Below are 11,733 nucleotides of genomic sequence, written 5' to 3'. Positions count from 1 at the left end.
CCTATTAATATCACAAGCGAAGCCCAAATGAAAGTGAAGCCCATTCCCGACTCCGACCACAACATCATTATCACCAACAGTCAACGCTCAACAGGCATCCCGTCAAAGCTACCAGTAACACAACCGTCACAACAGTCAAACACGTCTTATTGTTACGAGTTAGAAAAGAAACGACGTCGGAGATCCATATAAAGTAATCCGCACGTGAATGTCATTGCCATTTATATTCCGTCCTAGGGACCCACCTGTAATTACCGACCACCTCCATTAAAGCCCACTAAAGCTCGTCGCTTTTGAGAGACTTGGAGTAGAGCAACCAAGAGTCATCGCAGGCACGGTGACGTTTCAGTACCACTGTTTGTTATAAAGCTCTCTCTTCAATCGTCGATCTGAGATCGGCTTCTGAACCCAATTGAAAAAAAATGGCGGAGGCGTCATCGCAAGGACTCACTCTCTTCTCTCCTTACAAGATGGGCAAGTTCAATCTCTCTCACAGGTCAGTCTATGATTCAGTGTTTCCGATTTCCTTGGAGAATTGAAATAAGCAGACAGAAATTCGTGAGGGCATAATTGTCATTTTTCTTGTCATTTGGGAGTGGTTTGACGGATTTGTCCATGGGTTTTACAGGGTGGTGCTTGCTCCCATGACGAGGTGTCGAGCTTTGAACGGAGTGCCGCAGCCGGCTCTGGCCGAGTACTACGCTCAGAGGTCAACTCCCGGCGGCTTTCTGATCAGCGAAGGCACTTTGGTCTCCAACACAGGCGCTGGGTAATTTCGTAATTCTCAATGCTTTTCAAGGGTGTTACTTGTAATAATTTGATGAGTGGCTAATGGTTTACTTAGTATGGCCCACTTTGTGCGTCTGAGTCAGTGATCGTTTTGGACCCATTGGTCCATTTATTATATTCTGGAGTAATTTTGTAGTCTGTTCATGTTATAACCTGTGAATCAGAAGATTCAGAACTGTTGATCATGTAAACCTGTGAATCAGAACTGTTGATCATGTGTAACCATTCCTGAATATGCAACCCTCATGATTTACAATTTGGTTAACAATGCTAGATATTGATCGTTTATTTGGTACTGAGTGATGCTTTTTACTCTTTGGACTTTGAACTCTGTTTTACTCATTATGTTGCTATTTGAATTGGTTTTTTATTATTTAATGATGCTAATTGTAATCATGGCCAAAAAAAAAATGATGCTAATTGTTATATGGTGGAAGCAGGTTTCCACATGTTCCTGGGATTTACACAGATGAGCAGGTTGAGGCATGGAAGAAGGTGGTGGATGCGGTTCACGCTAAGGGTGCCATTATATTCTGTCAACTTTGGCATGTAGGTCGTGCATCCCATGAAGGTAATTTTTCATTTTGCTCATCATTGCATACACATAAATAGAAGGACTTTATTTGGCAATTCTTTTGGTAGATTTTGGTTTAAGTTTTTGAGCATACACTGACCATTTATACTGGTAATATGACCAATGATATAGTTTACCAACCTAATGGGGGTTCACCAATATCGTCAACCAACAATCCTATATCAAGGAGGTGGAAAATTCTCTTGCCAGATGGGTCTCATGGCACTTACCCTAAGCCTCGACGCCTTGAAACCCATGAAATACCCCAGGTGGTGGAGCATTATCGCCAGGCTGCCTTGAATGCCATCCGAGCAGGTTAGTTTCTACTGCCAGGACATCTCTTTTGCATGTGTCCCACTGTCACTTTCATACTTATGCACATGCTAGTAGCTTTGATTCTTATGATCAATCTGATCATGTATAGGTTTTGATGGAATTGAGATCCATGGGGCACATGGCTATCTCATTGATCAATTCTTGAAAGATGGGATCAACGATCGAACTGATGAGTATGGTGGATCACTTGCAAACCGCTGCAGATTCTTGCTTCAGGTTGTTCAAGCAGTAGCTGAAGCCATAGGTGCTGACAGAGTTGGTGTTAGAGTCTCACCAGCTATTGACCACCTTGATGCTGTTGACTCTGATCCATTTGGCCTAGGCTTGGCAGTGATTGAAAGACTCAACAAGCTCCAACAAAACCAGGGCGCAAAACTCACTTATCTCCATGTGACTCAGCCTCGGTATGCAGCTTATGGCCAAGCAGAATCTGGCAAACCTGGCAGTGATGAAGAGGAAGCTCAATTCATGCGCACTTTAAGAAAAGCTTATCAGGGTACATTTGTGGCTAGTGGTGGGTTCACTAGAGAGTTGGGAATGCAAGCTTTGGCTTCTGGGGATGCTGATTTAGTGTCGTATGGTCGTCTTTTTATCTCAAACCCTGACTTGGTCTTGAGATTTAAGCTTAATGCACCCTTGACTAAGTATATCAGGAAGACTTTCTACACCCAAGACCCTATTGTTGGGTACACAGACTACCCTTTTCTGAACAAAGCAAGTGGGAAAGAAGAACCACTCTCCCGCCTTTGATTTTGTTGTTGGAATTTTAATTTATGCTTTATGGATAGTGTTCTACTTGTTTTAAATAAATTCAGAGCCATTTAAGTAAGAAAAATACTTTTATTTTATTTCTAAATTTTCAAAGGGTACAACCGTAGAGGCTACATATATAGTAGAATTTATATCATCTACTTGTCTTGGCAATCCTTGGTTTCTAATTTAGTCTCAAGGATTTATGAAACAAAGAAAGGATTAGATCCTACTGAGTAAAAGGGTATGTTTTGGAGTTCTGATTATTTATAAAATTAAAGCAAGGTTTCCATATTGGTTGCCAACCACTGTTCGACTGTTGTTCAGATATTCAGGGTATCAAGTACCACATTATTTGGCATGGTTAAAGCTAGGTAGATTGCTACGCATCTTAGACTTTGGATCACTGAGTCATTGGAAGAGAAGAGACCTTCTGGCAACGCCATAGTTTTTAGTGGTTATTGTAATTTTCAGAAGTACATCAAATCAAGAAGAAAACAAGCTAAATGTTTCTATAATCTACTCTTTATTACAATAAAGAAAGCTACATTATTCATTTGTCTTTAAACTTTGTAATTTGCCTTTAAAATAAAGAATAAACAGGTTGCATGTTAGGATAAAACAGACCAAAATGTTGCTCCACACCATTAGGTTTCTGATTCTCATTGAACATGGCAAAAATATACCCTTCAATGTAAGCACCAGGTCTCTTTGGTGTCCCAGCCTTTGACACAATATGCTTCAAGAAATTCCTATTATATGTCCCTGCAAGCTCTGCAGTTGTGAAGTTCCCATTCCATCAGAAGGCCAACCACTCTCAGACACCACAACCCCGACATCAGCCCCGCCTACCTTTTCCATCGCTGCCAAAAAGGAATCCACAAAGGCATCAAACAGGTTGTAATAGCTCAAAGTCCCATCCTGAACCACAGGGCTTGTGGCAGTAAATTGAGCATAGTCCAACCGAACATTGGCAGGGTCAGATGCATAAGCAAAGTAAGGGTACACATTGATCATGAGGGGTGATCCATGCGCTGACAAAAATGGAAGAATGTCACTCATAACGCTGCTTACACTCGAAGGAGGGTACGAGGTTCCCAAGGCATTCCCTGGCACAACAGTGGTCACCTTAATCCCAGCAAGTTTCTGTCATTAAGGATGTTTTGTAAAAAGTTCATTACCGGCAGGACGTAATTTCCTAAGGATCCAGGAATGACCTCATTTCCAACCGAAATGTAATTGAAAACCACGTCATTTAGGTAAGGCTCGACATTGGCCCCAAACCATTCTTTCACGGCAGCTTGACTTGCTGCCAAGCGCGGCAAATTGCGAATGCCAAGCGAGACAATTTGGCTCCCCGGAGTGCTTGGAGTGCTGCTGGGTTGGGATCAAAAAGCCTCATTTTGGAAATGCCATTGCTTTTGTAGAGATTGACAACCTCTGCTGCAGCAGTCAGGTCACTCCCTAACATTCCATAGTTAACACCTATGCAGTAATGCCATCACTTTTTGGTCACTGAGTGACTATTAAGTATTAATATTAGGTAGTAAATCAACCTACAGCAGACGGTCCAAAAACTTTTACAACACTATACCACTGCACAAACACAAAATTAGAGGCTGCATAGAGGATATATAATGATAAAAATATTGCACTTCATAAGTTTCTGGCACGCTGGCCATCCTTCAAGTTTTCACTCCTGCAATAAATTTTCAGGTCTATACAATTAAAATTGAATAAAACGAAGGGCTAGTGTTGAGAAAAACCTTTTCACTCAGCAGTTATTCTTCTGAACATTGTTGTAAAAAAAACTTTTCTTAGTTGTTATTCTTCTTCATCTAGGATGAATTTATAGTAGTAGAAACAATACTTAACGAAGAAAATAAGTCTAATTCCATAATTTATGTCTAATTACTCAATCAACTCCTAATCACAAAATTAAAGGTTAAATTAGCTAATTAATTCAAAAATACATAATTAAAAGCTAATCAAATCATAATTTCATAATCAATGATAATCTCATAATCACAGATCAATTACGGGTTTATAATTGATCAAACTTTCCAACAGGTAGGATTTACTTCACTTGTAAAAAAACTAACAAGTTTTATAATATATAGTAACTTTTTTAAAATGATGTACTCTTTTTTTTTTTTTGCCAGCTCATGCTTATAATGTTTATCAAATGTCAAACCATATAATCCGATATGGTAAAAAATTCTATCAAGAATGTGCGATTTCTAGCGGAAAATTGTATAATAAAATTATTTATTCTTACATAATTTTAAGATAAATATGATGAGAGATATTTGACTCATCATGCCAAAAAGATCAATAGAGAATTATCCGGATCCTGAAATTTGATACGCATAGTGAGCATGATTAGAGGGATTAGAGCATTAATGTAATGATAGGATGGACAAAATAACAAGCTTATAGAAAAAAAAAATTATTTACTATTAAACTAGTGTTAATTGATCATTTTGAATATGCTAAAAAAAAAAAAAGAAGAACAAAGTTATACAACCTAAAGGAGTGATCAGTTTAGTGATGCAGTACTGGTGGTTCAGATTAACTGGTCGAGATGATCAAACTGGGGTCTCTCTGCTACCTTAAACAATATTACTTGAACTTTGGATACAATTAAGCCTCTATTATTCTTATATACTCATGAACACTTTCTACACCTAAGACCCTGTTGTTGGGTAATGGGTACACAGACTACCCTTTTCTGAACAAGGCAAGTGGGAAACTGGGAAAGAGGAACCACTCTCCCGCCTTTGATTTTGTTGTTGGAATTATAATTTATGCATTAGTGTTCTACTTGTTTTAAATAAATTCAGAGCCATTCAAGTAAGAAAAATACTTTTATTATATCTCTAAATTTTCAATGGTACAACCGTACAGGCTACATAGTAGAATTTAGATCATCTATTTGTCTTGGCAATCCTTGGTTTCTAATTTAAGTAGTCTCAAGGATTTATGAAACAAACAAGGGATTAGATCTTACTGAGTAGAAGAGTATGTTTTGGAGTTGCTACTGATTAATTTTATAATTGATGCAAAGGTTCCGAATTGGTTGACAACCACTGTTGCACTGTTGTTTAGATATTCAGGGCCTCAAGTACTACATCATTTGGCATGATTAAAGCTAGGTGGATTGCCACGCCTCTTATTACATCAAATCAAGTCGAAAACAAGCTAAATGTTTCTATAACCAAACTCTTTATTACAATAAAGAAAGCTACATTATTCATTTGTCTTGAAACTTTGTAATTTGTCTTCAAAATAAAGGATAAACAGGCTGCATGTTAGGATAAAAGAGTCCCCAATGTTGCTCCACACCACCAGGTTTTTGATCCTCATTGAACATTGCAAAAATATACCCTTCAATGTAAGCACCAGGTCTCTTTGGTGTTCCAGCCCTTGACACAATATGCTTCAAGAAATTCCTGTTGTATGTCCCTGCAAGCTCTGCAGTTGTGAAGTTCCCATTCCCATCAGAAGGCCAACCACTCTCAGACACCACAACCCCAACATCAGCCCCGCCTACCTTCTCCATCGCCGCAAAAAAGGAATCCACCATGGCATCAAACAGGTTGTAATAGCTCAAAGCCCCATCCTGAACCACAGGGCTTGTGGCAGTAAATTGAGCATAGTCCAACCGAACATTGACAGGGTCCGATGCATAGGCAAAGTAAGGGTACACATTGATCATGAGGGGTGATCCATGCACTGCCAAAAATGGAAGAATGCCACTCATAATGCTGCTTACTTCTGCTGTGAAGGCCCCACTCGAAGGAGGGTACGAGGTTCCCAAGGCATTCCCTGGCACAACAGTGGTCACCTTAATCCCAGCCAAGTTTCTGTCATTAAGGATGTTCTGTAAAAAGTTCATTACCGGAAGGACGTAGTTTCCTAAGGATCCAGGAATGACCTCATTCCCAACAGAAATGTAATTGAAAACCACGTCATTTAGGTAAGGCTCGACATTGGCACCAAACCATTCGTTCACGGCAGCTTGACTTGCTGCCAAGCGTGGCAAATCTTCGTTGCGAATGCCAAGCGAGACATCAATTTGGCTTCCCCGGAGCGCTTGGAGTGCTGCTGGATTGGGATCAAAAAGCCTCATTTTGGCAATTCCGTTACTTTTGTAAAGATTGACAACCTTTGTTGCATCAGGCAGGTCACTCCCTAACATTCCATAGTTAACACCTATGTCTGTGGAAGCTTCAACAAGGCCTACAATGGACAGAATGAGCGCAACCCAATGTAGTACTGCCATCACTTTTTGGTCACCGAGTGCCTGTTAATATTATGGTAGTAAATCAAGTAATCAACCTGAAGAAGTGTACACAATACAATTAATGAGACATATCAAAAGAAAGCACAATGTATATGAAGCTAGCAAACGGTCCAAAAAATATTACAACACTTTACTATTGCACAAACACAGAATTAGAGACTGCATATATATATATATATATATATATATACATCGATCAATAAATTTCATGCACTCTTCCTAGTGTGCTCTATTAATAATGATAAAATATTTGATTCTGGAATGAATAGAGGATATACAATGATTCTGGCACACCTTCCTTCAAGTTTTCTTTTCACTTAGTTGTTATTCTTCTGCACCTTGTTGTAAAAAAAATTCTTCTCTCAGTTGTTATTCTTTTTCATCTTGGATGAATTTATAGTGGTAGAAACAATTCTTAACGAGGAAAATAAGTCTAATTCCTTAATTTATGCTAATCATTCAATCAACTCCTAATCACAAAATTAATGACTAAATTAGCTAATTAATATTCAAAAATACATAATCAAAGGTAATCAAATCATAATTTAATAATCAAATCATAATCACATAATTACATATCAATTACGGGTTTATAATGGATCGAACTTTCTATCAAGTAGGATTAACGTACTTCACTTGTAAAAAAACTAACAAGCTTTATATTAATATATATAGTAACTTTTTAAAATGATGTACTCTTTTTTTTTTTGCCAGCTCATGCATATAATGTTTATCAAATGTCAAACCATATATATCCGATATGGTAAAAAATTCTATCAAGAATGTCCGATTTCTATTAGAAAATTGTATAGTAAAATTATTAAGTCTAACCTAATATTAAGATAAATATGAAATAATGAGAGATGTTTGACTCAGCACGCCAAAAAGATCAATAGAATTATTCGGATCCTGAAATTTGATATGCATAGTGAGCATAATATATTAGAGCATTAATGTAATGATAGAATGGACGAAATAACAAGCTTATAAAAAAAATTATTTACTATTAAACTAGTGCTAAATGATCATTTTGAATAAGCTAAAAAAGAACAAAGTTATACAACCTCAATAGGAGTGATCAGTTTAGTGATGCAGTACTGGTGGTTCAAATTACCTGATCGAGATGATCAAACTGGGGTCTCTCTGCTACCTTAAACAATATTACTTGAACCTTGGATACAATTAAGCCTCCATTATTCTTATATATATACTCATGAAGGGGGTGTAACAAGCATAAAGATTCAATGAATGTGTCTTTTTGAGACTGGATTTTCGATCTGGTCCTAATTAAGTGTGCTTAATTCTCTGGATTTATGTTGTAAGGATCCTAAATGGGGGCCAAATTAAATACGCATGTTATTAATTGTTTTCTTTTCCTCAGATCTTCTTTAATTTGAAAATGGAGTAGGATTTCTTAGCATAAATAACATTTATTATTTAGTAGAGGCTAATATTAGTATGCAAATTTTTGGAAAAAGTTATGGTAAATTTGGAATGCTTACAGCACAAATTAAGTAAGAACCAGTGGACAGGTTGCTGTTGATTCGATCCTATCCCTTGTGCTGGCATTCTTCTTTTTTTCCTTTTGTTTTCCATATTGGGAAATGTTATTGACACTCCAAAAAGGTCATCCTACACTCCAAACATAAGAAATTTTTTTAAATTTGTATATTTTGAAATGTAGGATGACATTTTTGGAGTGCCAATAACATCACCCTTCCAGATTTTGTAATCATCTTTACTTACTTATATTTTTGTGTACAACACGTAGGCTTGACCTAAAATCTCTTTCATTGTCCCACTCATTCCATGTGTTACTTGAATTTGAAATTGGGCCGGGTATTTATAAGTTTTTTTTTCGGTCTGCGGGTATTTATGAGTTAAAAAAAAAGTTGGGGTATTTTATATGTTCCATGAATTCTGATATAATTAAATTTGATGTTGTGATGTTCAGAAATACAGGAAATGTTTGTCTGACTAATTAACTCTTTATTACATTAAATTAAGATGCATAATTAGTCTTTAAAATACAGGATAAACAGGCTGCATGTTAGGATAAAAGAGTCCCCAATGTTGCTCCACACCAGCAGGTTTCTGATTCTCATTGAACATGGCAAAGATATACGTTTCAATGTAAGCACCAGGCCTTTTTGGTGTCCCAGCCTTTGACCCAATATGCTTCAATAAATTCCTGTTATATGTCCCTGCAAGCTCTGGAGTTGTAAAATTCCCATTCCCACCAGAAGGCCAACCAGTCTCAGACACCACAACACTGACATTAGACCTGACTCCCTTCGTCTCTATTGCGGCATAAAAGGCATCCACCATGGCATCAAACAGGTTGTAATAGCTCAATGCCCCATCCTGAACCACAGGGCTTGTGGCAGTAAATAGAGCATAGTCCAACTTAACATTGTCAGGGTCAGATGCATAAGCAAAGTAAGGGTGCACATTGACCATGAGAGGTGATCCATGAGCTGCCAAAAATGGATGAATGTAACTCATAAGCCTGTCTACTAATCTCATTTCAAACATGCCACTCGAAGGCGGGTACGAGGACCCCAAGGCATTCATTGGCAAAACAGTGGTCACCTTAATCCCAGTCAAGTTCCTGTCATTAAGGATGTTCTGCAAAAACCTCATTACCGGAAGCACGTTGTTGCTTAAGGGTCCAGGAATGACCTCATTACCAACGGTAATGTAATTTAAAACGACGTCGTTTAGGTAAGGCTCCACATTGGCCCTGAACCATTCGTTCATGGCTGCTTGACTTGCCGCCATGCGTGGCAAGTCTTCATTGCGCATGCCGAGCGTCACGCCAATTTGGCTCCCCCTTAGTGCTTGGAGTGCTGCTGGGTTGGGATCGTAAAGCCTCATTTTGGTAATGCCATTCTTTTTGTAGAGATTGACAACCTCTGTTGCAGCAGGCAGGTCATTCCCTAACATTCCATAGCAAACACCCATGTCTGTGGAAGCTTCCACAAAGCCTACAATAGACAGAATGAGTGCAATACAATGCAGTACTGCCATCACGTACTTTTTGGTCACTGTGTTCTGTTAATATTATGACTTTATGAGTAAGTTACCAGCTGAAGTGAACACAAAGTATATGAAGCTAGCAGTCGGTCCAAAATAAGGACCAAAAAATATTTACTTTTCCACAACATTCCATAGAATTAGAGGATGTAGTACAAACGATAGTTAACTAGGAAAATAAATCTAATTACATAATTTATGTCAGATTACTTAATTAACTCTTAATTACAAACAAACAAAAAAAAAACTCTTAATCACAAAATGAAAGACTAATTTAACTAACTAAATCAAAATTTCATAATCAAATTAAGGGTATTCAAATCATAATTTCATAATCAAATTAATCATAATCCCATAATCATAGATCAATTATGAGTTTATAATTGGTCAAACTTTCCAACAGGTATAGGATTAACTACACTTGTAAGAAACTAACAAGTTTAATAATATATAATATCATTTAATATGATTTACACTCTGTTTTGGCCAGTGTTAATTGATCTTTTATAAACTAAAAGAAAGAAGAACAGAATTATACAACCTCAAGGAGTGATATATCAGTCTAGTGATGCAGTAGTACGTACTACTGGTGGCTCAGATTACCTGATGGAGATGATCAAACTGGGGTCTCTCTGCTACCTTAAACAATTACTTGAATCTTGGATAAAAATGGAGCGTCCACTCCTTGTATATATATACTCATAAAGAGGCTGTAATAAGTATAAAATTCAATTAATGTATCTTTTTTTAGACTGGATTTTCCGGCTCTAAACTTTTACTTTTTTGTTTTTGTTTTTTAAATTCGGGGTCATTATCTTTTTCCATTTTTCGGATTTGGTCATTATCTTGTTTTTGTTTTGTTTTTTTTGTTTTGTTTTTTTTTTTTTTTTTTTAATTCGGGGTCATTATCTTGTTTTAAGGCTTTAAGCATATATATATGTGTTTTTTCTATTACAAGGTTAAAAGCTCTATCTTTATCATGTCACTTGAGTCAAGGTTCATGATAGACCTTTCAGTAGGTATCTAATTTAATCCATTGTTTCTTAATTTATTCTTCTTGGGGACTTTTGTGTTCTGAACCAAACAAAGTGCTTTTTATGTTTTCTTTTTTGGGTCAAAAGGTGCTTTTTATGTTATGTTGTGACATTTTGACGTTGTTATATTGTCCAGTACAAAAGATGAGAGCAATTAATATTAATTTCAATTACATTTAATAAAAAGAAAACAATATTACAATCAAGATTTGAATGATATGCTCTATCTTCTCATCCTTCCTCAAGTATGAATGCATTCAATGTATGCCCACAGAAAAAATGTTTGGTATATACAAACTGCGGGAAATTAATCGTCGGATTTCCCTTTTGGAGCTTCTAGTTCCCTTCAAATTCTCAAATAATGTTATCAATTTTAATTAAATCAGAATCCATTAGTCATTTTTAACCAGAAAAAGCTACAACTATTTTCCGAGAGGTCAATCATAAAAGAAAGATAATGAAAGGACATAAAATTATAAAATTAGAACTTAGAACTGAATGATCTTTACATAATTATATATAGACATTTGTTTTTGTTAATAAATGATCATCCTTTTTTTTTTCTTATCAAACAGCACTGGGATCGAACTCGAGATATTGGTGTAGGGTAGATGTATTTAATCACTAGAGTTATAAGTTTGATCATTACATTTTGTTTAAAAGGGCTTGGACGGATGAGATTTGAATAAAGGAGAAAATTAATGAGGGAGAATAAAAAAGGAACCATCTCATCCTTTTTGTTTTGTTGCATTATGAAAGATTTGAATGTAAGCCATTGAGTTTGCCCAAGTGGTGATGAGAATGAGTCAATGAGTTAGAATTAGATTAAGTTTAAAGTGTTTGATTCCTCCAATGCAGAAAAAAGAAAAAGACTCAAATGTCTTAAAATACTTTAGCATCAATCATCA

At 36.6% G+C, this 11,733-nt stretch overlaps 2 protein-coding genes and 2 pseudogenes across 2 annotated transcripts; 1 reads left to right on the top strand and 3 right to left on the bottom strand.

The window, feature by feature from the left end:
* The first annotated feature begins 243 nt into the window (after positions 1-243).
* On the top strand, positions 244-2,547 carry OPR3 (oxophytodienoate-reductase 3). Its single transcript, XM_086243559.1, has 5 exons — positions 244-496; positions 629-769; positions 1,230-1,360; positions 1,496-1,678; positions 1,788-2,547. Exons 1-5 carry the CDS (start codon positions 423-425, stop codon positions 2,447-2,449), a joined length of 1,191 nt encoding a protein of 396 aa, XP_086099685.1. The 5' UTR covers positions 244-422; the 3' UTR covers positions 2,450-2,547.
* Positions 2,548-2,896: 349 nt separating this feature from the next.
* LOC147285084 (putative glucan endo-1,3-beta-glucosidase BG4 pseudogene) lies at positions 2,897-4,131 on the bottom strand (annotated as a pseudogene).
* Positions 4,132-5,732: 1,601 nt separating this feature from the next.
* On the bottom strand, positions 5,733-6,746 carry LOC147285083 (putative glucan endo-1,3-beta-glucosidase BG4). The gene has a single exon (XM_086245493.1). It carries the CDS (start codon positions 6,732-6,734, stop codon positions 5,733-5,735), a length of 1,002 nt encoding a protein of 333 aa, XP_086101619.1. The 5' UTR covers positions 6,735-6,746.
* Positions 6,747-8,777: 2,031 nt separating this feature from the next.
* On the bottom strand, positions 8,778-9,785 carry LOC147285082 (putative glucan endo-1,3-beta-glucosidase BG4 pseudogene; annotated as a pseudogene).
* Between the last annotated feature and the right edge of the window lie 1,948 nt (positions 9,786-11,733).

The sequence above is a fragment of the Dryas octopetala genome, chromosome 5 (assembly GCF_963921425.1).
Source record: "Dryas octopetala chromosome 5, drDryOcto1.1, whole genome shotgun sequence".
Classification (NCBI taxonomy): Eukaryota; Viridiplantae; Streptophyta; class Magnoliopsida; order Rosales; family Rosaceae; genus Dryas; species Dryas octopetala.
This window is presented reverse-complemented; position numbering and strand designations above follow the sequence as displayed.

What these genes read in the sequence shown, in the direction of transcription:
- OPR3 (XM_086243559.1), top strand. Translation starts at nt 423, where the DNA reads ATGGCGGAGGCGTCATCGCAAGGACTCACTCTCTTCTCTCCTTACAAG. An exon ending in AAGTTCAATCTCTCTCACAG is followed by an intron (nt 497 to 628) that starts GTCAGTCTATGA and finishes TGGGTTTTACAG; the next exon opens with GGTGGTGCTTGCTCCCATGA. An exon ending in GTCTCCAACACAGGCGCTGG is followed by an intron (nt 770 to 1,229) that starts GTAATTTCGTAA and finishes TGGTGGAAGCAG; the next exon opens with GTTTCCACATGTTCCTGGGA.
- LOC147285083 (XM_086245493.1), bottom strand. Translation starts at nt 6,734, where the DNA reads ATGGCAGTACTACATTGGGTTGCGCTCATTCTGTCCATTGTAGGCCTT.